Below are 23,943 nucleotides of genomic sequence, written 5' to 3' on the forward strand. Positions count from 1 at the left end.
CATTCCTCATACCGTTGAAGAAACGGAAGTGCATGTTCTGCATGGTTCTGTTGTGAAATTGGAATGTACTTACTGTTATGATGCTTATGATGAGGAATAACTGAAAGCCATCTATGAGATCAAGGTAACATATTCCAAAATATATCAATTCAATTATGTCAATAATTGCTTAAATCTTAAATAAATACAAAGAGTTTGAGGATCCCCGATCGAAGTGCTTGCTATGGCCGTTCGTTCATTAACCTGCTTATGGGCCCTGGATCTCACCTCGTCAACCAGCCACAACACTTTGTTATCATCATTCTGGTATCTCGTTTTTCTCTTTTGATTGCGGATATAATCCATAACTATGTGTGAAGCAGTAAGTATTAAAATGCCATACTGTATAGGCGTCTAAAATGCGCTAGCCGCTTCTGTTCGGTCCCCGGCATTTCGGCATCCGAATAGGCGACATCCGAAAGATAGGTGCCTGTGAATCTCAACCTGCCACCTTTGCGCGAGTAGTTAGTTGTCATTCCAAGAATCCGAAATCCCGAGGCGAAAACCTAACATGTCTGCAGTTAGTCCTTTAGACCCCTTTGGGCGTTGAGATGGCGGGAGCTATACTGGGACACCTGGCTAACCATTAACTAGTGCGATCTATGTCATACCCGAAAGGTAACAAACTCGGACAATGTGATATAACATACGCTCACCTAGAACACACGTCAAGGTCAAATGCGATCGCCTAGATCCTTGCATGAACTGCGTCGACGCAGGCGCAGAATGTCTCCGTCAACGCCAAGCACGAGTGCATAGACCACGAGTCTCTCGGTATGTTGACTGTCTTGTTTGTCCACGGAGTAGACTGCTGACACAATCAGGATCGAGGCATTGTCTGAGAGACTAGCAAAGCTCGAAGAGTTAAGTGGTAAAGACCTACCAAACTTCCCAGCAAGCAACCATGCTGCTAGCAGCGCATCTTCATCACCTCGAACCAATCCTATGGGTGTCACCGAGGTTACTTCCAACAGATCTTCAGAACCAGCAAATGGTGGAAAGAAACGACATGTACCATATGGTTCGCAAGAGATAGCTCAATTCGCACCACCAGCAAACAAACGCCGCAAATCACAAAGTGTTTTACAGCAAAAGACTCACCATGAGATACATTCTCCTGGGTCAACACACCATGCTAGCGAAGCTAGAGAGTACATTGAGCATGAGCTACAATGCAATCCAGCTCTATCAAAAGACCGGCGCACCGCACTCGAATCAGCGCAGAAATTCGTCGGCCAGCTGTCAAACCCGACACTGCATTGGGAAGAGACAGGGGCTATGGATGATATGACCATTGAAGAAAATATAGAAGAGCCAATTCTCACCCCGGAGTTGCTCTACATGATGCTACCAGGTCAGCCTACAGTAGAATACGAATGAGCAGTACTGACATTCTTGTAGGGCCTGACAAGAAGACGAACTCTCAGGGAACAGTTTCCTGGCCTGATCACATCTCCGATAAAGCCCTGGAGCGTATGGGGCTTGCTATCATTGAAGGAAGTGAATGCGAGCAAGTACTCCAACATTATCGAATCAATGTCTGGATCAAGGCTATGGGTGTAATATCGAAATTGGCCCCTTTGATCGCGAGTGAGGCCTTGAAAGTTCATTTTCGAAAATTGAAGAAGAGGTATGAAGCAGCTGCATTGGAAATGCTGAATCAAATTCCCCTGGCAGCTGCCCTAGTCTTCTCTTACTTCAATCGTTGATGTCTGCAGTATGTTCCCTAACTTCCCTTACTCTTACTGACATAGAGCTAACCATCACAGACACGCTTGATGCAGTATCTAGGAAATATGTCACGCTGTTGGATGTTCACGGCATTGGCTTCACGGGTCATCGTCTCTCTCAACTACCACAACATCACTGATCCCAATCCTCGAAACGAGATTGAAGAAAGCGTTCATGCTTGTGTGTACACATGCTACTATTTTGACAAAACTCTCAGCTTGCTGCTACTCCGGCCGCCGTCATTGCCAGATCTCAAAGTTAAGGCAACGGAGTTGATCCATATTGATCCGGATCTACCGACATTCGCTATGATCACGGGAATAGTTGAATATGCAGAGTTGAAAAACGCTTTACTGGGTGTACTTCTTGATACCAAGGCGATAGAGGACAGCGAAAAGGCCAATATACTGTCTGACCTGGTAGCCCGGGCACATACAATCCACTCCAATATGCAAATGGTAAGTCACCAAAACCTTCTTTGGAGCAATAACTAACTGCTTTCAGTTTCGCCGTCTCCAAGAACAAGAATTCTCACAATCATGGGGTAACCTGCGTCGTGAATGGCTATCAATGGACTTCAATTACTATTCAGTGTTGACAACAATCATCCAAGCACGCTCCTCGGTTTTGAAATCCCGCCTAGTGTGCGAGAACTGTTTATATACAGCCCGAGAATCCCTGACTACCCTCAGAGCGCTACAGGAAGCATTTTCGAGTCAGGTTAACACTATTGACTCTTATCCATATTTTCTTACCTGGTGCGTACATTATAACGAAAATTCAAACAGCTCTAAAAGCTAATGCGCCTTTACAGGACAATGTTACTATTCCCTCTAGCGCCCTTCTTCGTCCTATTCTGCAACGTGATCGCAACATCAAACGAGAAAGACTTCACAATGATCAAGACCATCACCGATGACCTACACCAATTCGCCGAGGCGAATGCTTCCATTGGGAAGTTATACAAGCTCTTCGCCAAGTTCCTTGATTTGTGTGCGCCGCTTATCAAAAGAAATCTTGAACGAGCTCGCCCCGGGCAACCAGCTGTTACGGAGAATGTAGCTGGCATGTCCGAAAACCAGTTCGAGACTCAAGATGATGCATTTGGCCGCGCTGCTGCTGAGGCTATGGTCGATCTTCAGTCTGCCAATGTCACTGGGGTGCCACCTAATGCTCCGAGGTCTGAAGGGTGGGATGATAGTCTTGTTTGGGAATTGTTTAATAACCAGCCCTCGTTGGGATGGGCGGAGTCGGAGCTGTGGGATGTGATGGCGCAGTTTGATGGATAAGGTAAGAAATGTGCGAGAGATTCTTGAGAATTAGAGCGGATTCAGAGAAGTGGTTCATGGCATTTATCTCATGGATGGATTGGATTTGATTAGTACATGAGGTATATTTACTCGTGTAACCCTTTGGGACACAGTCCCAAGTAGAGGAGAAAAAAAGAAAAAAAGAGGCAATGAGTGTGACGGTCTAGACATCCCAGAGTCTAGCCAGAAATGACAATGCTCAGCGAGTGCGGACATGCAAAAGGCCCATGATCTGTCGAAAACACACGGGCCAAGTATTATAATACAATATGAAGAAGGGGGATCGGTCTCATGTCTATCATGAAATCAGGACCCAGAGGAGGAAGAAAATCTAGAGTGGCAGTCAGAAAATATCCAGGGAAATGTGAAGATGAAACATGGGTGAACGTACCATCAAAATACCAAACATCTTAGCAATGAGCCAGCGATTGCCGGAAACACGCGTCCAATACTTCATTAGTTCACGCTGGGCGCCTTGGACATTATCCACAACGTCTTCAGTGTTGGCATCGATACGCTGAATCATTTCTGATTGTTCGCTGACCATCTGCGCCAATTGGCCAAAGATTCCACCCAGTTCACTAATGGTTCGCTCGATAGCCTCGATGGCTTCGCCTCGTGCTTGAACATATGTGTTGCTTGATTCTCCCTCTTCCATGATCATCAACTGTTGATCGGATTGGAATGATGGGCGTCCTAGAGGGGAGGGATTTTGTGGCTCCAGGGTCAAAATATCGGAAGAGTTGCCCTGATATCCCGGTTGGGGTGTTCGTCGCCCCGATGTATTGTACAGAGGAGAATCCGAGCGCTGCGCATCTAGGGCAGTTTGTGATTTGGAGGATACCGAAGACACAAAGTTCTCGGTTCGTGTTCGGGATGCTTGGATGTTCTTTGTGCGGACCTCGAGTACCTCCTTGAAGCTGGCGCCTACATCGGCCAGCTTTCCCTGTAGCATGACGACGACCTGGAATAATTGTCAGCAACCGCCTGTACGCGTCTTTGGCCTCACTTACGTTGTCGTTGTGCTCTCCTTCCTGATCCGTCTTCGACCGGTTGGACTTGGGGTGTTGCGCGTGGGTGAGTGCCTGAAGCGAGGCAATATTTTGGTTCAGGGCAGCCAGGTCTTGCTTAATCACATAGGTCAATTCGGAGATCTCGACTGGGCGGTCGTCGAAGAGCGTTTTCCGTTTCGCCACTAAACCCCACCATTAGCATGTCACTGTGAAATAATTTCGCGACGATACTCACATTCAGCCAGTCGCTGCAGCTTTGCCATTGTTCCCGTGATGCCTCTGCCAATATCTCGGGCTCTCCGTGCGAACTCCGACCTCGCTACCTTGGCATCCTGTGCGCCAGGGGGTGAGGGATCGGCCTGTCGCCTTTGCGCGTCTGTTAGCAAGGCCTGGCGCTGTGAGCCGACTTTCGAGGTGCCCATGCGCTTCTGGGCCTGGCCCAGGATGGCGCTGAACTCGCTGGTGCGATCTTGTATCGATGGACCGGCCATTTTGCGAGGCGGAAGCAATGTGTGAAAGGTTGGGTTGGAAGAGAAGACAACTGTCGTGCTCAAGTAGTAGCTGCTTCCAAGTACAAAAACCGATCAATGCGTATTTCAAAGGAGGGGCCGGATTCGGTCTCGAAGGTGAAGTTGAACTGATCTATCTGCAATCGATAAGGGGCGAATCTTGGAAGACGAAGACGTGTTCAGTTTCAGGTAGCTCTAAAGTGAGCTGAAGGAGAGACAAGAAAGCAAAGGGCAAATGGTCTCCAAAGCAAATGAGATGAAGAGTGAATCTATGTGAATTGCCCGGTTGGTCCACGTACCCAAATCGGAAACGTCAACGTCACGTGCCCCCGCACCGCCACAGCTCCAAAGATCTTGAATACACCTGGTGTTCAGGGGACTAAATAGCTTCTCTTTAATTTATACTTACTGTTTTTGTCCTTATAGTTGCGCTATTGTCCCTATTCTCTCTTTTTGTGCATACACGTCATCTCTGTACAATCTTGTTTCAAGTCCAACTCTCCACCTAACGCTGATCGTCGCCGCCTTGCCCAACGCCGGCCAGATCGCCACCTTTGTCCTCCCTTACACTCGCTGGTGTTGTCGGACAGACCTCAGGTACTCGAACATAGTCCTGTTCCTGTCGTTATCCAACTCCGAAGCCCTTTGTGTGTGCTTGCGCCGACTTTCTAGGAACCACCAGGCAGCAGCCGATGCTGGTAATCGAGCTCGCCCCCATTCTTTGACCTACGACTCTCCTTATGGCCGACCCTACTCAATCGCATGGGCTTGGAGCTCAACGGTAAGCTCAGTCTCCAGTCCCCAGTCGTACAAAAATACTGAGACATACTTTAGCCCTTCCCCGCCAAACAACGTCCGCAGTCCCCTATCTCCAGGCAGCGGCAGCAGCGCGGGTACCCCGATCTCATTCCAACCGAATGTCAATCGGTCGAAGACGAAACGATGGGTCGAGGCTAGACAATACTCCTATGACGGAGGTGACTGGGGCTCCGACGACGACGAGGAAGAAGAGGAGGAGGCGCCGCCGCCGGTACCTCGGCCTCCTTATGCCACCCACAATACCGGTAGTTCGTCCGAGTTGAGCTCGAGGCGTCTGTCTGGTCACATTGGAGCTGATGATTCGACTGCAATTGATGGCAGGGGCAGAAATCCTAGCGTAGATCAAAAGACCCTGCCTTTCGTCAGGCCGGCTGATCTTTATAAACGGATGCGCGAGGAGAAAGCAGCTCAGGGTGCGGCTCTCAGTCCACAGGTGTCGTCGCCCATGGCTGATGACAGTCGCAAGCTCGACGGATCTGCGCTGTCGCAAACACAGGCGGCCAACCCCCCCATGGGTTTGCCAGAAGTGAAACGTATGTCTGGCTTTGGTACCGATTTCCTGGGAGGCGCAGACTCCGGTTTGCCCAAGGACGCAAGCTCCGAGTCCCAGTCCCAGGAACCTTCATTGCAGCACAATAACTCATCTGGATTCCGATCGGTGGTTCACCAGGCGTTTGATGTCCCAGAAACCCCTCAGTCCAGCGGCAGTGTCGAGCGGTCCAACAGCGACGGCACTTCCGTGATCAGCCCAATCATGGGTGGTCGTAACATCGACGAAGACAGAACACCAACTATTCCCGAGGAGCCTCATGAAACCGAGAAGGAAGCTACGCCCGACGGCCCTGTGTTCAAACCCGGTCACCGCCGAGACCTGAGCCTTCCTGATCGGGACAACAGTCCTTCCCGCACACCCCAAGTCGAGCACACCCCGACGGGACACACAGCTTTATCTTCTATTCATCAACAACTCCAGACTATTTCTCCAGAGTCAACCACCTCCGGATCCTTCCCCCAAGATCCAGCAATGCAGCCTTACACAAACGATGGGCAGGACTTGCCTGCCCCTCTCAAATTCGGCAGTGCATCAGGCCCTGACAGCTATCGTGGCGACATCCCGACTATTGTGGGAGCCGGAACTTCGCCAGAGGACGGAGACAACGATCGCTTGAGGGAAGAAATCATTCGCTCCTTGAGCCGGGAGAACACCCCATCCGAGGACCCTGACACAAGCAACCAACCCCAGTCGCAACCACCCAAAGATTCCATTCCCCATCAGTTTGAGAAATACTGGGATGGCCAAACCGGACCGAGCCAGGAGGATGATCCCAAGGCTTTGGTGTCAGGAACTCTTCCAGACAGGACGGAACCGCATCCTTTGGCGTCCAGAGACCCATATGCAGACGGTCCTGGTTTAGCTAATTCTTCGTCAACAATTGTCGATCAACCTAGAAAGAAGTTGGGAAGACGCTTCTCCTGGGAATCTTCGGATACGGAAGAACCTGAACCTCAAATTCCCGGCAGCTATTCCTCCCCTCCTCCTCTGGGTACATCGCTCGCTACCCAGGAGCCTGAACCTATTGCTGAGGATGCGCCTCCTGCATCGGAAGCGGCGCCACACGACTACTTGTCATCTGACAATGAAGGTTCAGATGCTAAACGTACCGTTGAAAAGCCTCGGCTTTCAATCATCCCTCCTGTTCCCGAAAACATATCACCACCAGAGCAAGTTATGGGACCGGATCCTACCCCACCCCAACCTCAAGTTTTGTCGAATGTTGGGGGCTCTTCTCTGGATGAGTCTAAGCTTCTGGGCTTCCGCGATATTCTCGGTATCACATCTGTGGACCAGCGTATCAAGTCTTTCGAGCACACTCGGGACCAATTTTCAACCCTTGACTCTGGTTTGCATCACTGGCTACAGTTTATGGTCCATGAACACCCCGAACATGCCGATGTTGTCCAGCAGAGCCAGAGTTTGTCCGATGTGCCACGCGCCTCGCCTTCCAGAAGCAGGTTCCCAAAACTGACCTCCCTCGGAAATCTCGGGTCGACCTTGAATCTAAATGACGGCACACCAACTAGCGCCACCCATATCAGACGCCCATCAGGTCATATTGGCACTGTGATGAACAAGCAGAACGTCGGAGAACGGGGCAAGGAATTTCTTCACACTGCTGGAGCGTTTAGTGGTAAAGCAAGCGGAGCTGCCAAGGGCCTGTTTGCCAAGGGCAGAAGCAAATTCCGACCCAGTGGAGGTTCTGACAAGGTAGATTCCTGATTCTTTTTCTTTTGAGGCTATTCGTTGGGGGTTCGCACGGTAGTGCCCGTCGCTTTAATGTCTCCCTTAATTCTGCACTGTTTCTTCCCCCGGATACCACGATGTAATTTCGAGCACTTTGCATTGAGCTCTAGAATGCGACACGATTGATGCATCTGACCTTCCAATTCAATACCCCCAATATGTTCCCGTTCTGATGTTGGTAATGCTGTAGGGTCAATCAACACCGAGTGCTCCTCGCCGCAGCTTTCAGTTCTCCTTACCATCAGGGTCTGGTGAAACTGGTAAACCTCGCCGCAATTCTGCTTCGTTTGGGAGCCTGCCTATCTTCAAGTTCGGAAAAGCCGGGACTGGCTCTGAGTCTGCGACAAGAGTTGCCGATTCCTCTCTAGATGCTTCACGGAATGAAGATAACACCCGAAAACATGCCCGAGTGGCCGATTCGGGGGATTACTCTTTGTCACACGGCGTTGACACGGCTGTGCAACCTCAGTCCTCTTCCAACGGAGTCCTTCCTCAGAATGATCCGTATCGAAAGTCTGACTACGCTGGCCAGTTAGAGCAGGAAATGATAGCTGCCCTTGGTCTTTCGCCCACGGATTCTCGTCAAGAGCCAAGTACTTCCACGGCATTGGATTCAAGCCAGACTAACGGTGAGCACAAGAGGTCTACGCATGAACTCTCACAGCCAAAGGAATCTACGCCTGTCCAGAAGCCCGTTGCTCAAAAGCCAACAAAGGAAACCACGTCAAAGAGTTTACCGATGGTTCCCCATGACCCTTTTGTCGTCCCTCTTCCGGGTTCAAATGGCTCGGAGGATCTGCCTAGCCAGGGCGTTCCACAGATCATTGCTCCAACAATTCGTCCGGTGTATGACGAAAGCATCAAGGCTCCATCCCCTCCCCCAAAGGACAACGGCCTTGCACCTGATGGCGTATCCCAACGCCAGCCGTCAGTCTCGACACTCGGACCCGAAGAGCAACCCGGTCAACGTTCATCTCAAGATGATCTCGATGGGGAACCTCCATCCCCCATGGACCAGCCCGAGAACGAGACAGATGGTGTTGAAAACAAGGTCGTCTCTCCGGAAAGAGCCCATGAGAACGTTCCTGGCAGCTCTCCTCCGTCTGCCGAGGACAATACCCATGGCTTTGGACCATTTTATTCGTCGGAAAATCCAAGCTCTGCTCACATTCTCGAATCCAAGAGGAAGTCCATCAGCGGCCTTCCGCCTTCTAATCCAGGAGTGCAAAGCCCCTTGAGAAACGAAGTCAGGTACTCGCCGGGAACCCGAAGCAGTATGCTCAGCTTTGGAAGTTTTGGCAGACAAAGCGGTAATGGCAAAGGAACCCGCCCTTCTACACCCGCCAACGGTCTATCGCAAGCTTCAGAATCGGGATCTCCGGTGCAAAACGGGGAGTCTACCTTCGGAAAGTTGAAAAGCTTCGGGAGGCGACGACGCGCCTCGGTGGGAGATCTCTTGTCTGGAATTCAACTTCAAGGGATCCAGGGTCCACCTGGAGGCCAGCGGAAACGGGCGCTTAGCAGGATTAGTGTATGTTCTGTTTATATCTAGTTTTGAATTCCTTTTCTAACTGGAGCAGGGCCTCTTCAACCGTCAAGACAGTGAGAATTCCGAGAGGAAGTCGTCCGATCTTACTAGGACCGTCTCACAACCGTTGGGCAAGGATCTACCTTCGTTCTCACCGGTAAACAGAAACGCAAACAAAATTTCTTCCACTGCGGACGACAAACCACCAGTACTTAAAGATCCGTTCGTCGCAAAACCTCTACCGACTGAGCCCCCCGAATCAATGATCCCTCCACCCTCACCCCCAAGCGACGCGAAGCCTCTACCTCCTGATACTCACCAGCGTGCTAGTATCTCCCTTCCGCCTAGTGTTTCAACCAACACCTTGGGCTCTGGTCGGTTCTACTCACAGTTTCAATCTGGCGCTATGAACGAGCATACCAGGACACTGAGTCCGCCTCTCCCAGGTCAGTCCCGCTCACCGTCTCCCATCTCAATCAATGAGGGTAGATCCATGAAGCCACTGTCACCGCTCGAGGAATTGCAAGACTACCAGGCCCAAAACTTGGAAAGGCAAGGGCAGGAAAAGCGTGAAGCACGAGATCCCGGTGAAAGTCAAGAAGCGCCACTTGGTACACTGTGTGAAAATAAGGAGCAGGAAGAGCAGGAGGAAGAAGAAGAAGGCGGACACGAGCTTCCTACAGAGACAACTCAGGCTGAGAAAGGACATCCCTCACTCGAGCAGCCACAAAATGTGCAAATCGAAAAGCCAGAGCAGCAGCACGGTCTTAATCCACAACTCAGTGTCCGATCTCGGAAACCAGTCGGAAATGACTCGACCGCCTCGACGCCTGGACACTTTGCACCGCGCAACATTGCCGTCTCAAACGCGTCTGTGGTTTCATCCATTCACCCTCATCGCAGCGAAGGCGAAGCTCGGGTAGTGAATGACTCGCCTCAGCCTGTGGAACTTGCCGTTACTGCTGATGACTCCAGTGAAGAAATTGTTATGTCTCCTACGACTTACCCGGGGCAGGAGTGGACACCAATGCATTTGTAATTGATGTTTGATTATTGAGCGTTTGATGTGATACCCATCTACTACAATGCCCCCTTCGTCTTGTTTATATCGAGTTTACTTTTCTCGGCATGGCATTTTTTGTACAGTTCAATGATAGAAATCATGTATATCGAGGGTTTTATGTAGAGTTGTGTGTTTTTTTATAACGTTAGCGTCATATGATTTTTATAAAACCACCTCATTTTTTGGAGTGCTAATCTCCAATTTCTAATCGACATTTTTCGACAAATTTTGTATGGTCACGAAAGACTACATCAACTTTTTCGATTCTTTTGACAAATATTTCTCCTCGTAACATTTGCCCCCCGAAAGATCCAGAGTCACAACATCGGCATCAACGCTGGCAAAAGCAACGTCCAGCTCCATGCATAGGTCGTCAGCAGTGATGGCAACGACCTCGTCATCCATGTTCTTCAGGTAGTACCCTCCATTCTCGGCGTAGAGAACTGTTTCCGGGTGGACCCTAACCAGAGCGTTGAGGGATTGTCTATCGTGGACGACAGAGTAACGTCGCTTCGCCCGGGGGGTGGGTTGGTCTGGTACCGGGTAAGGCCTTCAACCATAGTGGTCAAGAAACACAGGAAGTATACAAGGGAGGTGAAGATGGATTGCATGGAGGGGCACTTTTAGGGGTCTCTATAGGCTACTTAATCATCTATCTCTTCGCCGGAGGGGCCATGTATACTTCCATAATTTTGTAGTATAGATCTCCTATGGACGTACCTTGTAACGGGTCAAAGAGAACAATTGAAGCAGAGGTTCCTATCGATTATCAAAGCTTTCAGCTATAGCGGTCAGTCGATAAACATGGCAAAGTAGAGAAGCCCATGCAAGAAGGCTTGCCTCTGATGTCTCCAATAGAATGTTGAGGGAAACTGCTGTGAGATACAGAATCAATGACAGGGAGAGGAGATTCTTCTTATATTTATCCAATCAAGGGAGAGAATATCAGGCTGTGTTACGGTAGGGCAGAGCAAAAGCTGAAATTAGGACCCTAGAGTATATCGAGAGAATATGCATATCTGTGAGCGGATCTGTCTGGCTGCTTCTCAAAGGCCTGATGTGCCGACTAGCATTCATCGCTTGTGGTTGATTGCTGGGCCTTGTACTGAGAGTGGGTATTGGAATTCTTGGATATGGCCGCCTGCTATTGTCGCTACGTCTGTTTGACTCCTTCCTTTAGGAATGCTTCCTGGGACGACACCCAGGTCTATGTAGCTAAATGCTGTTTTGTAGCAGCATTCGGTCTCTGATGGCCAGAGTGCGGGTAATTCGACCACTCGACTCAACTAATATAGGTATACAATGCCGTCTCATGGAATGATAGGGAGAGTGTTACTATGTGGGAAATGTGGGAGATTTCTCTATGATAGAGGTTGGCTGGTGTCCATACACCCACCCACCTCTCGACTCACTAGTCTATACAAGCAAGATCAAAGGCAGTCTAATCTACCCTTCGAAGACGTTCTGGTTAAGCTCAATCCCCATATCCGAAGCCATATTTTGCATCTGAGCCTCAATATCATCCTCCATCCCACCACCCAGATGCAAAAACTGGCGCACCTTGGTGAAGTAGAAGAAAATATCAGTAGTCAACAGCACAATCCGGAATATGAGGTGCCGGCCAATGTTGCGGATCTTCTCAGCCAGCGGCAGATCTGGCGATTCGATGAGTGCGCGCGAAGCCCAGATGCCTGTGATTTTGACGCGGTTCACGGGCGAGCCTAGAAATTGGTTGTTCGCTTGGACGATGCGCAGGTTGCGGCCGATGAAAATGAGCTCTTTTGGCCACTTAGTCTCATCGCCCAGGATTTCACGGACTGCCTTGCGCATTGCTTGTTGCATCTCGTAGTGTCGCTCGGCGCGTTCGGACTTGCTTAGTCCGGAGATACCGCGCTGTGTCGACATGTCTCCGCCGCGGTAGGGGCGCATCAATGTCGCTGATGCAAAGATGTCTGCATTGTTCACGCCCCAGCTATTGGCAACCTCGCCCAGCGTACGGTTATCAAAGGTCAACAGGGCCTTCCAGAATCGGGCATATTGGTGACGGAATCCGGGGTCCATGTGGATGTACAGGCCGTGGTCGATCAGGACGAGCTCCGGCTTTCCAGATGGCTTACGGCGGATGAAGATGTTGCCAGGGTGTGGATCACAGTGAACCCATCCCCATAGGAACATCTGGGCAGAGAACAAGTCTACCATGGTAGTCATCACATCTTTTAATGACAATCCCAGTCCGCCGCGGTTCTTGTAACCCCTCCAGTAATCGCGCTCAGGTTTGACCTTGGCAGCCCGCGGGTCCTTCTCTTCGGGCGTACCCTTGCGGTCCAAGGGTGTCCCGCGGCAGCCTGGACTTCCTTCGCGCCAACCACCGCGCCAGGGGCGCGTGATGGCATCTTTGTCCCAGAGCCGTACGCCTTCCACCCATTCGGCAGTCATGACACGCCTTGAGCTCAGCTCACGGTACACCCGAGGGATGTACACGCGATCGCGCAGGCGGGGTTCACCGGCAACTAACTTGGCCATGTTTTCCGAGTTGTCTGCCTCATTGACGAAGTCCGTTTCAAGCGAGAGCCTCTCGCTCACATAGGGAACCAGAGTATAGAAAGGAATATCGAACCATTTGCTGTATACCCATGCCACAACCCTAGAAATCCAGAGTCAGTAAATACTCATCCCGCCACTGAAGATTTGGTAACTTACTTGAAAGCCCAGAGATCCCAGGCTACTTGCTGCACAATCTCCCGCTTCTGGATCTTGATTGCAACTTCTCGGCCATCCTGCAAGCGAGCCCAATGGACCTGAGCAACACTCGCACTAGCTCGGGCTCTGCGCTCCATTACACCTTTGCCGGCCTCGCCCGTAAACGAGACCCCAAAGACCTCCTCGGGCGATTTACCAAAGTCCTCACGAATGACCTTCTCGACATCCTTCCAATCATTCTGAGGCGCATCATCAAACATGCGCGAGAACATTTGCTGAAACTCAGGCGGCAGAATCGCAGATTGCATAGCGATAGCCTGGCCCATCTTCAAGTAGAGACCGCCATTATGCCGCAGCAGGTCTGATAACCGCTCAGCGGTTCGAGCGTGCACGGCAGCAATAGAACTGGCGAGTGGAGGGTGCGGACGAAAGTTGATTTTGTAGTCGAGGGCAACAAGGAGACCGAGGGAGAAGGTGCGGGCAGTGCGGGTCAGCGACGATGCGTAGAACTGCGAGTCAATGCCGTAGATCACGCCCGTTGCCAGTGAGACGTAGACAATCCGGCGCAGCCATTTGCGGGTTCGTGTGTAGGTCTTCGCTGCGGTTGGTTTGCCTAGGGAGCTTGGAGAGGGTGGTACGAAGGGTTGAAATTGGCCTGGGTGGGCGTATCGTCGGGGTTGGGGGCGCCAGATGGAGGGACGCAGGGCAGGCCGCAAAGTGCGGAGAAGTGTCGCGGGCGCCATAGAGAAATTAGGTCGTTTCTGTATCACTGCATAGTGTTGTATTATTAAACAGGGCCTGGAAGAGACCTTCGGGGAATATCAAGAGAGGGAGTAAGATCCGGAGGTCGAAGTTCGGTCTGTCGTCATCCGCGGTGACGCCGCGGAGTCGGAGTTAGGCAATTCGGGGATTATTACGGAGTAGTTTGCTATGCTTTCTTCTTCTTTTTAATACGGGACAGATGATATTATTGTGGGATTATGTATACATATAGGTGTCTATAGATTATCCAATTTTCAATTCGCCATCACAGCTCATCATGGTCAAATGGCCCCAACTGGTCGCAAACGGCAGCATATTCTCTCATATTGTTCGGGATAGTCTCTTCCCACAGCTGATCACTCTCCAAAAACTTCAGTTGCTCCTTGCACGAGGCATCCGAGGCCATTGGGATTAGCACAGGCAAATGCTTGATCGAAGCCTTGAGGAAATTGCGCTTGAAGCAGTTGCCAAAGCCAGCCAGAATCTCCGGGTCGGAGCAAATATGTAGACCTCCATGTAGCATCGGACTGCAGTTCTGCTTGATAGTGACAGCCACGTCGTCGCCCATCTTCAGCAGAGCATCTTCTTTGTGGGGGACATTCATGCGCTGCATGAGGCTGCGCACGGCGGGGACGAATGTGTTGTTTCGTGTCCAGAGATCCCAGTGCGGAACTGTCGGTTTGCATCCTTGGTCACAGATTTCACTCTGGAACTTGTTGAAGAGGTGAGTCGGTCGGCCGACAAGCGCGGAGACGACTTTGAAGCATGATGCGCCGATCGCGGAGACGGGGGAGATGAGGAGGACGAGGAGCAAGAGGAAGCGATCGAGGGAGAGGCGCATTGTGCGAGAGCAAAGAGTGAAGACAAAAAGAGAAAAGAGAAAAGAGGAAAAAGTTGCGATAGGAGCGAAGATCATTAGGGGCCGAGATGTGATCCCCCGCAATAGTGGAGATATATAAGTTGCTTATTTCAGCTGTCTACGGACTTGTATTTGCACTCTGGTCGCAGTTATCCGCTCCCATATTTATCATGGATTTCTTAAACCCAGTCCGCCATGATCCTTTCAGGTATTCGCCCCATGTCGTGTTACTCAGACCTCGGCGGTAAAGCGAACAGAGACCAAGCTGACCCATGTGATCGCATATGGACAGTGATGACAGCGAGGATATTCCCACAGTGAACCTCGAAGAGGTAGACTCACTCGAGGCCATTGTCATCATTGACAATGAGCTAGATCCGCTCTCACCCCCGGCGCCAGACACGGTGCAGCTCACTGGAAACCTGGGAACTATCGCGCTGAGCTCCCGGCATACATTGACTGATCGTGGAGAGGCATGCAAGGAACTAAGACTGGGAGATGTTTGCTGCGCAGCCCATGGCCTGTCAATCCTTGTGGTAAGCTATCTAACTCTGAAGTGAATATGGACCCGCGCTAAGCATTTGATAGACAGCCACGAAAGGCGATAAGAGCCATACTATTCTTTTCGATGCTGGTCCTGAGGAGGATGCATGGGAACGGAATGTGAAACGGCTCCGACCAAATCTCTCTTCGGTGGAAGTAGTCCAACTATCTCACTGGCATCGAGACCACTCCGGTTTGTGGCCATGATAAAACAGCACATATAGTTGCATGTTCACTTATCTGACTGTCAACCAGGGGGACTTCTGCGAGCGATCCACATGATAAACAAAGCCAGACAAGCAGAGAACCGCTCCGACGAACTCGTTGTGGACTTGCATCCAGATCGACCGGTATACAGAGGTATTGCTTTGCCGGAACATATCATATCTCTCGAAGCAGACCCGACCTTCGAGGAACTAGAAGCCGCAGGTTCCTTCGTTGACAAGAGAAGTGAGCCACACACTGTGCTAGATGACTTCTTTCTCGTCTCCGGGGAGATCCCGCGAGTCACGCCGTACGAGACCGGTCTGCGAAATGCAGTACGATATGATCCCGATGAGAACGATTGGTTCTCTGATGAAAGCATTACCGACGAACGGTCTCTCATCTGCAATCTGAAGGGTGCGTGGATATCTATCCCGGATCCTGAATATCAAGTACTAAAACCCTCTAGGCAAAGGCCTGGTCGTGTTCACAGGGTGCAGCCACGCAGGTGTAGTAAACACATCAAAACACGCCGTGCAACTCACCGGTGGAACAGTCCCTCTCCATGCCGTAGTTGGTGGATTCCATCTCGCCATGAGCGAGCCAGATCACATCGAGAGCACAGTAACCGACTTGAAAAAACTCGATCCGGCTGTCCTCATGCCAGGCCACTGTTCAGGCTGGCGAGCCAAGTTCGCCATTGAGAAACACATGCCTGGCTCGATGGTGCCGTGCACTGTAGGGTCGAGAATCGCATTCTGATTCCTGTCATTTTGATACATCTGATACGACGTTTGTTGACCTGTTCCTTGCAGTATCGTGTCTCCACGTGGTTGCAGGATGCAGGGTCTTGATTCGAGACAGCGTGGCATGGGTTGCTCGGTGCAACACCTCTAATGAAGGTTGATCAAGGGGCTATTTCGTCATTGGTCCTCAGCATAGCTTGTTCTGTGCATTCCGATTATCTTGGACATCACAAGCTCTCCTTGCTGCTTTTCTGCGAGATCGGGAGAATGCGGGATAGCTACTGGTGACTGGGTCTAGATCAATGGTAATGATTATTATACTGGTGATGTTCGATGACTGGAGATTGAGAGTAGGCGTAGACATCAGTCTTAGCAAGCTGGGGTTCAGTGATGCTCCTGGCCTGGTAAAGAGTGACTCTAGAGTCAGTAGCACGTTCGATGTACATATATATCCAGGTTATAAGCATACAGGTATATCTAGGAGATACACGAGTTGAAATAATGGTCTCTTTATATATATCCTGAGAATTTATATGTTTGCTAAATCATTAGCCTGCGATATATATCTGACAACACAACATATATTGATATCAATCACCGGTCCCAGATAGCAACAACCCATGATATGAAGAAAGCTCAACAAATATTGATATCAGCTATAGATAAGTTCAAGCAGAAGTGACAGTTTTATATCGCAAATATCTACACCTGTCGACCAGGTCTACAAACCTTGATACAAACTAGAACAGGCACATCAACTCACATTTCCAACCTATGCCTACGTCCTACTATAGGATAACCACACTGCAAACCTCATACCAACAAAATACAGTGTAACCAGCACCAACAAGCACGCTGAGCTCAGCCGGACGAAACCTGCAACCCACAGCGCGCTGTTCTACAAAGCCAAGATCCCATGGAAGTACAATATCTACCGAACAACCAAGAAACCCAAGACTCTCCAGCAACATACCGCCATCTTGGCCGGAGGAAATAAATCCCTCGCTGACACTGTAAGCACGGACACAAGCATGCGACCGATAGCCACGTCCAACCACGCTGCCGCTTCCAATCCGAACACGTACGTCCCGAATGTAACTCCGATCCCGTCTCTACAGGACGGAGTACAACGTACCAAGTACATGAGAGAGGAAGCATGCACACTGCCCCCGCCAAGACGCGAACATTACAATAACCAGCCCTTGCGCCAGTCTTCCCTCTCCTCTCCACCCCCACGAAGATCAGATCCCACATCGAAATGCAGCCTGATATCACCGGCTGTACTCCGTATTGAACTCTGAATGGCAATAAAAAAGGGGGTTGGGTTTAGGCAATGCTCGCCAAGACGATAATGCGGGAGGAAGGGATGCACAGCGCGTCTTGGCGGGGTTGCTTGGAACTCGGTGGACAGGTACGAGAGAGAGAAGTAGATCGGCCGATCAAGGGAGTCGATAGGAGGGGTAGTTGCAATTGGCATTGGCATTGGCATTGGCATTGTTTTACCCCGTGTTGATTCTATATAATACAGTAGTGTCTAACCTTGTACATTGCCAAGAGGACTTTGAATAGTGTCTGTTTTGTTTTTAGGGAGACGCTGGGCGCCAAGAATGATTTGCCCGGAGAGGACAGGGATGAGAATGATCTGATTTGCACGCTTGAGTTTGGGATCTGGTCGGGGGGGATCTTCTCTCCCTTTCTCCTATGACCATGTGATGTATTCATTCCCTAATTCTTGATTCTTGATGGGGTAAAACATATCGGAGCATGCATGTCATCGAACCCCAACTAACTAGAAACTATTGACAGTTCGGGACCCACGATGAGGACATGTACAGTAACATCGGGAAGTCGATCCTCTTCCCCCTTCCTTTTGACACAAAATAAGTCTCATAATTGGACAATGCCGTGTATCCAATTTGCTTAGCCAAGGAAACCCAAAATCTCAATGCAGACTGTTGACACTAGAGCATTATTGCCCGCCCCCTCTTACATGTATTGATTCGAATCTTGGCCTGCCAGTTTATCGTCGATCATGCAATCATCGCCCTCGGTGTGGCAGGGGGAATACATCATCCGTCCATTCACAGTCCCGATTGCTATCTATAGATCCCTCCGTCTCTGCACGCCAGGCAGCATGGCCGATCACCACCCGCGTCCCCCGAACCGAACTCCCCACGAATTCATCCCTGCCATTGCTTGGCAGGCATGTACATGGGGCGAGTGATACTATCATGTCTCAATGAACCCGGTATACGGTATGTGTAAATCTAGAATCGAACCCTATTCCAGTCTGTATGCACCCAGCCCCAGGGTTTGTATCAGGCACCGGCAATAATTGGCAATCGACACTAGGATCAGACGCATTTCACCGGTGGCTATGCAGTCGATGTGCTTCTCAATACACAGATCGTCTGATGATTATCTCGTAGCCTGCCAGGCAGAATTATCCAACAATAGAAACAGTGCTTCAATTCAGCGTATCAATCAAGTCGTCACTATCGCATGATGGTATTCAGTATGGGGTATAGCCGATCACCATTGCCCGAGTGGCAGTGACATTGGCAGTATCAGGACTGTCGCAGCCCGAGTCTGAATACGGAGCACCGTATGACGTCTAATTACATATACATTGTAAATCTCTGGAGCAAAGCACTGCATGTATCAGGTATGATTGTAAGACCATGAGACCAGCCTGCCCCTGTTACCGATAGACACAGCCAAGAGTACATGTAATACCAGCATTTCTACTGCCACGTCGCGATACGGAGCGTGTGCATTGCACCTCTGTCGACGGCCATGGCGTACTGGTCGGGTTACTTACCCATCACGTCAAGCGGCTACTGTACCTGTATCCTATGCTTAACGTTCATCTTAATCACCTCGGCTAAACTAGTGCTATAGCTCCATCGCTACTGTAGCGCGAAGCAGGGGGAACTGAGTATAGTAGATAGGTATAGTCCAGCACGGCGGTAGCAACTACTCAGGGAAACATAGCGCGCATATCGCATCGCGCACATACATCCCCAGACGGTATATTGCTCCATTCTTGCGTCACAGAATGGGGGCGCACCAAACCAAACCAAACTCCAAGCAAACAACATAGAATGACAACATAGTGTGTCGCGCGCTACCTATGTCATTCTCCATATACCAAATAGAGAAACGATGCCCCCTGGATCCTGCACCGGGTACACCGTACTGTTTACATGTATCACCGGGGGATGTTAAAGGCACGAACCGCCCCAAGACCGGTTTGCAGTTGGCGCCAATCACCCCATTTAATAGTGATGTGCAAAATATGGAGACAACAACAAGCGCAGACAAATCCCCTTGCGACATTCGCGGATACGAGAGGGTCTTTGTGCAATGGGATGTGGGGTTTTGCTTGCTTCTCCTGTCGATCACGGCCCGAAGGGGGAGTTCTCAACATGTGGCCTTTTATGGTAACTTAATGTTTGGGGCTGTTTGGGGTGAGGTTTCGCGTCGACGTGTTTTTGGGTCATTGTTTTGGGTTTGTCGTGCTGTTCTTTGCCTTTTTTGTGAGGTATGTTGTCATTTGGAAGAGGCTTAGCTTGGTGAAGTCATACTGTACAGTATTTTGATGTGCACATGAGCCATGTCTATTTCTAGCTATCACAGTAGATTCTAGGTGATGAATTGGTTAGTAGAGAATAGAGAGTAAACAGAACAGACAGCACTTGTGACTACTCAATTCCACATAAATACTGTAGTTACTCCCTAGAATCTCCGAGAGGTCAAACACCGACCGTTAAAGAGACACCAGATTAGCAGGCCAATCTCACGTCAAAAGCCGAGATTAGAATCGGTCTGGCCAAGTCACACTCGTTTTCGCTTCGCAAAGCGACCTGTGCGCATCGGGGATGTGTCCTAAAAATCCTCTCAAGTTGAACGTTCGATCGGCACAGGGTTGGTATGCAGCAAAGGAAAGAGACAATTAAGCAGATATCAGGGTAACCGGCACAAGTCAGCTAACTACAGTATGAGCACAATAATCGATATTGTGTCGAGCTGAATAGGGCTGATAAGGCGAACAAATTAAACAACTTTGTGTGGATAAAAACCCCAATAAACGAATTGGACAATTTACCCGGCCTCCCAAGCCATCGGCGAAATAGGGCCAAGCACGAAAAAAAATATTTCACACAATGTGGCGCCAATTAGCGATTATCTACATGTACAGTGCACCCTGAAAAGACACAATTCTGGTTCTAATATGTGAAACCGTCGCAGGCGTGCCGAGTCCCGTGTGCCGCGTAGCCCGAGAAGAAGGACGGGTTTAAGACGGGATTCCGACCGACACTGGCCGAGTGTACTAACAATTAAAGCAGGGCAAAGACGGCCAAGACCGAGGCAGATTGAGTCGGACAGGTCCTCCAATAATGTGGTCAGAGGGAATCCTCAATTCTCGGAATGACTCGTACCGGAACGGTGAAAGGGCGAAAGCACAGACATTGGACTCTGATGACGATTATTGTTCTCATTTATGTAGAGCTACATTAGCTACATTCTAGACAATGACAGGAAAAGAAAGCGTGGGTATGTATACCGTACCATGAGCTATGGCCATCGCGCCCCTCTTACCGAAAACACGCCTGGAATGTGGACAGTAGTGAATGTAGAGGGACTATCGTATACGTACAGGGAAGCTCAACTGTAGCTACGGGCATATTGTAGAGAGAGGCATTTTCCATCCTAAGCTAACCACGTTCATCTCGGGACCGGGGCCCCGTTTCAGACCGTATTTGCCTTTTTGTTCTGCAGCGGGAGCTGCATGGCATCTTTCCTGAATAGGCCGAGGGTGAGGCCTTTCGCCTTGGCCTCTACATGGGCAAAACTCAGTACTTCGTACTCCGTACGCCTATTTCACCCGCCTTTGTTTTCTCCATGGGCAATAATCCTGGGGGTGAACAAAGCTGGGCTTGGCGAACGGCGCGTTGGGAATAGTCTATACTAGTAACGTTAAGATATGTATTTGGTACGGGTACTTTGGAGATATATTGTGCGGACGGAGTTGGTGTACAGTACGAGAATGCAGTATGTGCAATTGACACGGGATATGCTAGCCACGGAGAAGGAAAGCCTCCGCGGATATCTAGAGGTCAGAAGTGAGAGGCTAGTCTAGTTGTAAAATGAGGTTGCTGTACAGTATGTACAGCGAAGCAGAAAATGCCTCACGATCTCAATCGGCAAAATTTGTCGGACACCAGTCCGGTACCAATGATACCGTAATCAAGCAACGATTTGGCAGGCGGGCGATCGTCTAGTGGGGACACCTCACGATGCTCCTCTGGCCCACCGGTGAGGGTTTGATTCAGATGGGTGTGGGCTCCTCTCTTCCGCAATTGGGACGTGTGATTGCTGGGCAAATGGAGGGCCCATCGCACTAATTGCCCACTACTGTAGGTACACGGCTGCGCGGTGAAGCCAAGACTTGGTCGATACAGAGATACATGTATGGTAATGGCAACCGATGTGTGAGGTACCGATGTGGCAGATTGGGATTGTAACTCTCAATTGCGGTGGGTTTCCCGGGATATGTTTTGGGCAGATATCGACATCATCACCTCTAGGGTGACAATTTTAAAACACGGCAAGTCACAAAGGCAGCGGGAGATTCAGGAACGAGACGCTGAGTCAGGAGATTATGCGGGCTATGATTGGCTAAAAAAAGATGAAAGCTTTTCAGGGCGTTCTCGTAATGGGATTTGGTATTGGTATGGTCAAGGGTAGGATCATGACGTTATCGCGTCAGTTTATTCTTATCTCCCATATACAATGAGCCATTTCATGCATGCCGATTTCCCGGCCACAAAGTACTGTACTGGGCATATGCAAGACAAGGAAAAAAAGGGTCGTACCCATGGAACAGGCCTTCTAGAAGACGCCCAGAATCACCCTAAAACAATACGGACACGCACTGAGGTCCACCTAGCCTCCAGTTTACTCTGCGCACAGCAGCTCTGGTAATCTTGCCTAATCGGGGCATGGATTTGGTGGCAACCACCAGAATTTTTCTGTTCACCGTCTATTGTGAATTCGGACCCGGTATACGTGTCTCCATGAGGCATTTTGTTCAGAGGCGACGACTAGTGTCCGTGCGAAAGGATTTCCTTCGACATTTCCCCAGACCCTAACGACATCAGCGGCGTGATCGACCAGGGCTGAGAGGACGTCAGATCGCTTTGGGTGCTTGCCTGTGCACATGTAGACGGCGTAGTTTGCAGTTAACATGTGTGCAGTACATGTGTAGAAGTATATCCCGCATCACAGTTCCGACCGGCGGCGATTCGCCACGAGATTACATTTACATGCACATTGCGCCTAGGGGAGGGTGAGCATTCGTTCGACCACTTATTAGATGCGCGATAGTATATACGCAGGTGGTGCAGTCGCTCTTGGAGATCATGAAACAAGGCCAGTCCCAGCCCCCGATTTACGTTTACGGCAACGCCGGTACCCTGCCCCGTCCCATGTATGTTGGATCGCCCATGGGTTTAATATGATGAGAATACGGTAGCACCCCCTGCCAATGTACTGTGAGAAATTGACGCCTTAATTGCCAGTACCTGTGCGTCCATTCACCCCTACGCAAATCGCCTGTAGGATCCACGGGTCGCGCGTGGGGATGAACCTGGACACGAATTTCCAAAATTTCTGTAGGCTTCGATGGTCGAATTTTCGATGGAGTCGGTAAGCTCTCCACTTATGCACCTCAGTTTAAAGATTTTGAAGGGTCGTGCGGCGCCATTGAAAACTCGAGACAATGGGAGAGAATACGAATACTGTAGGGCGCAATTATCCGACTATCCGTCTGCTACTGTGCACTGTTGCAAGAGGCGAATTTGGCTTGGCTGACGTGGTTGTGTGAAAGGCTAAACGGCGATAATCCCCCGGAATAACTCAATTCGAGGCCTTTTTTTATTTTTTCTTGCCTTTTTTTTCCGTTTCTCGCACGGGGCGGCGGGAGGAGCGTGGGCTTTGTCTTGCCGGGGTCGGTTTCCCGAACAAGTTTGGCTTATGTTTTCTTAAGCTATTCCTCTCGCAGATTATGGAGATGAGACAGGGGCTCCAGAGTGACGTGGGAAAGAGTGGTATCTTATGGGGTGAGTAATATTTATTAGGTATCATTATCGACCCCCCATAATTGTGCTAGCTCCTACTGTAGTCTGCGGCACGCCTGCCGCGGAACGCGCCTGGGATCGTGTATATATACGAGACCGGCAATATATATTAATGTGCAAATGGCTACCAGACTCTCTAGAGCCGTTAAACAGGGAATTGCTGCAAGTTTATAAGTTAATACTTGTCTAGAACGTACTGTAGAGTATTGGTGTCGGCCGTGCACGGTTAATCCCCAGGAGATGGAGATTGGAGTTTGGCCTGGGGAATATAACCTGCCAAGGCAAAATCGGAAAGCCGGGGTGCATCCCCAATGAATGGGACTGTGACTGTACTTTCGCCAACGTTCCATCCAATGGTATGCCAGTCTGCCGACAGCTGTATGCACCGGGAAGCTTGAAGTTCGCGGATCTCTGATATGCGATGCTCTATTGAGTATTCCCGCACTCGGAGATCGCGCTGGGATTCTGCCTTGAACGCACACAGTCCTGCACAATGTCAGGTGGGAGAGGTTTATGCGCTGGCACATGGTTCGGGGAGAATCATCGCCATTGGAAGTACAGTAATTTCAGATCATAATTTCCGCATCCCAGCGCTTTGCAGCCAAGCCATTTGGAATACATTATCTCGGCCGTCTACTCCATACTTCATATTCCGTGGAGGATCCTAACCATG

The 23,943-nt window shown here is 50.1% G+C and overlaps 7 protein-coding genes across 7 annotated transcripts; 3 read left to right on the forward strand and 4 right to left on the reverse strand.

The window, feature by feature from the left end:
• Nucleotides 1-550: 550 nt before the first annotated feature.
• On the forward strand, nt 551-3,059 carry N7446_004350 (Zn(II)2Cys6 transcription factor; the record flags this gene model as incomplete). Its single annotated transcript, XM_058513099.1, has 9 exons — nt 551-559; nt 634-657; nt 713-813; nt 864-1,393; nt 1,441-1,669; nt 1,717-1,756; nt 1,809-2,228; nt 2,275-2,528; nt 2,585-3,059. The coding sequence occupies 9 exons, from the start codon at nt 551-553 to the stop codon at nt 3,057-3,059; spliced, it is 2,082 nt and encodes a 693-aa protein (XP_058374428.1).
• Nucleotides 3,060-3,378: 319 nt separating this feature from the next.
• Nucleotides 3,379-4,584, reverse strand: N7446_004351 (t-SNARE syntaxin; the record flags this gene model as incomplete). Its single annotated transcript, XM_058513100.1, has 4 exons — nt 3,379-3,411; nt 3,472-4,044; nt 4,094-4,275; nt 4,329-4,584. 4 exons carry the CDS (start codon nt 4,582-4,584, stop codon nt 3,379-3,381), a joined length of 1,044 nt encoding a protein of 347 aa, XP_058374429.1.
• Nucleotides 4,585-5,342: 758 nt separating this feature from the next.
• Nucleotides 5,343-10,290, forward strand: N7446_004352 (uncharacterized protein; the record flags this gene model as incomplete). Its single annotated transcript, XM_058513101.1, has 4 exons — nt 5,343-5,383; nt 5,437-7,687; nt 7,914-9,254; nt 9,304-10,290. 4 exons carry the CDS (start codon nt 5,343-5,345, stop codon nt 10,288-10,290), a joined length of 4,620 nt encoding a protein of 1,539 aa, XP_058374430.1.
• A 270-nt stretch (nt 10,291-10,560) lies between these two features.
• N7446_004353 (uncharacterized protein) lies at nt 10,561-10,874 on the reverse strand (the record flags this gene model as incomplete). The annotated part of the gene is made up of 2 exons (XM_058513102.1): nt 10,561-10,798; nt 10,855-10,874. 2 exons carry the CDS (start codon nt 10,872-10,874, stop codon nt 10,561-10,563), a joined length of 258 nt encoding a protein of 85 aa, XP_058374431.1.
• Nucleotides 10,875-11,653: 779 nt separating this feature from the next.
• N7446_004354 (ABC1 kinase family protein) lies at nt 11,654-13,821 on the reverse strand. The gene is made up of 2 exons (XM_058513103.1): nt 13,015-13,821; nt 11,654-12,958 (listed from the first exon to the last, which is right to left on the reverse strand). Exons 1-2 carry the CDS (start codon nt 13,755-13,757, stop codon nt 11,761-11,763), a joined length of 1,941 nt encoding a protein of 646 aa, XP_058374432.1. The 5' UTR covers nt 13,758-13,821; the 3' UTR covers nt 11,654-11,760.
• A 220-nt stretch (nt 13,822-14,041) lies between these two features.
• Nucleotides 14,042-14,617, reverse strand: N7446_004355 (uncharacterized protein; the record flags this gene model as incomplete). The annotated part of the gene is made up of 1 exon (XM_058513104.1): nt 14,042-14,617. The coding sequence occupies one exon, from the start codon at nt 14,615-14,617 to the stop codon at nt 14,042-14,044; it is 576 nt and encodes a 191-aa protein (XP_058374433.1).
• A 188-nt stretch (nt 14,618-14,805) lies between these two features.
• Nucleotides 14,806-16,144, forward strand: N7446_004356 (MBL fold metallo-hydrolase; the record flags this gene model as incomplete). Its single annotated transcript, XM_058513105.1, has 5 exons — nt 14,806-14,843; nt 14,928-15,171; nt 15,224-15,371; nt 15,434-15,799; nt 15,852-16,144. The coding sequence occupies 5 exons, from the start codon at nt 14,806-14,808 to the stop codon at nt 16,142-16,144; spliced, it is 1,089 nt and encodes a 362-aa protein (XP_058374434.1).
• Between the last annotated feature and the right edge of the window lie 7,799 nt (nt 16,145-23,943).

The sequence above is a fragment of the Penicillium canescens genome (genome assembly GCF_028828765.1).
Source record: "Penicillium canescens strain IBT 15451 chromosome Unknown utg000003l_segment0_segment0, whole genome shotgun sequence".
Taxonomy (NCBI): Eukaryota; Fungi; Ascomycota; class Eurotiomycetes; order Eurotiales; family Aspergillaceae; genus Penicillium; species Penicillium canescens.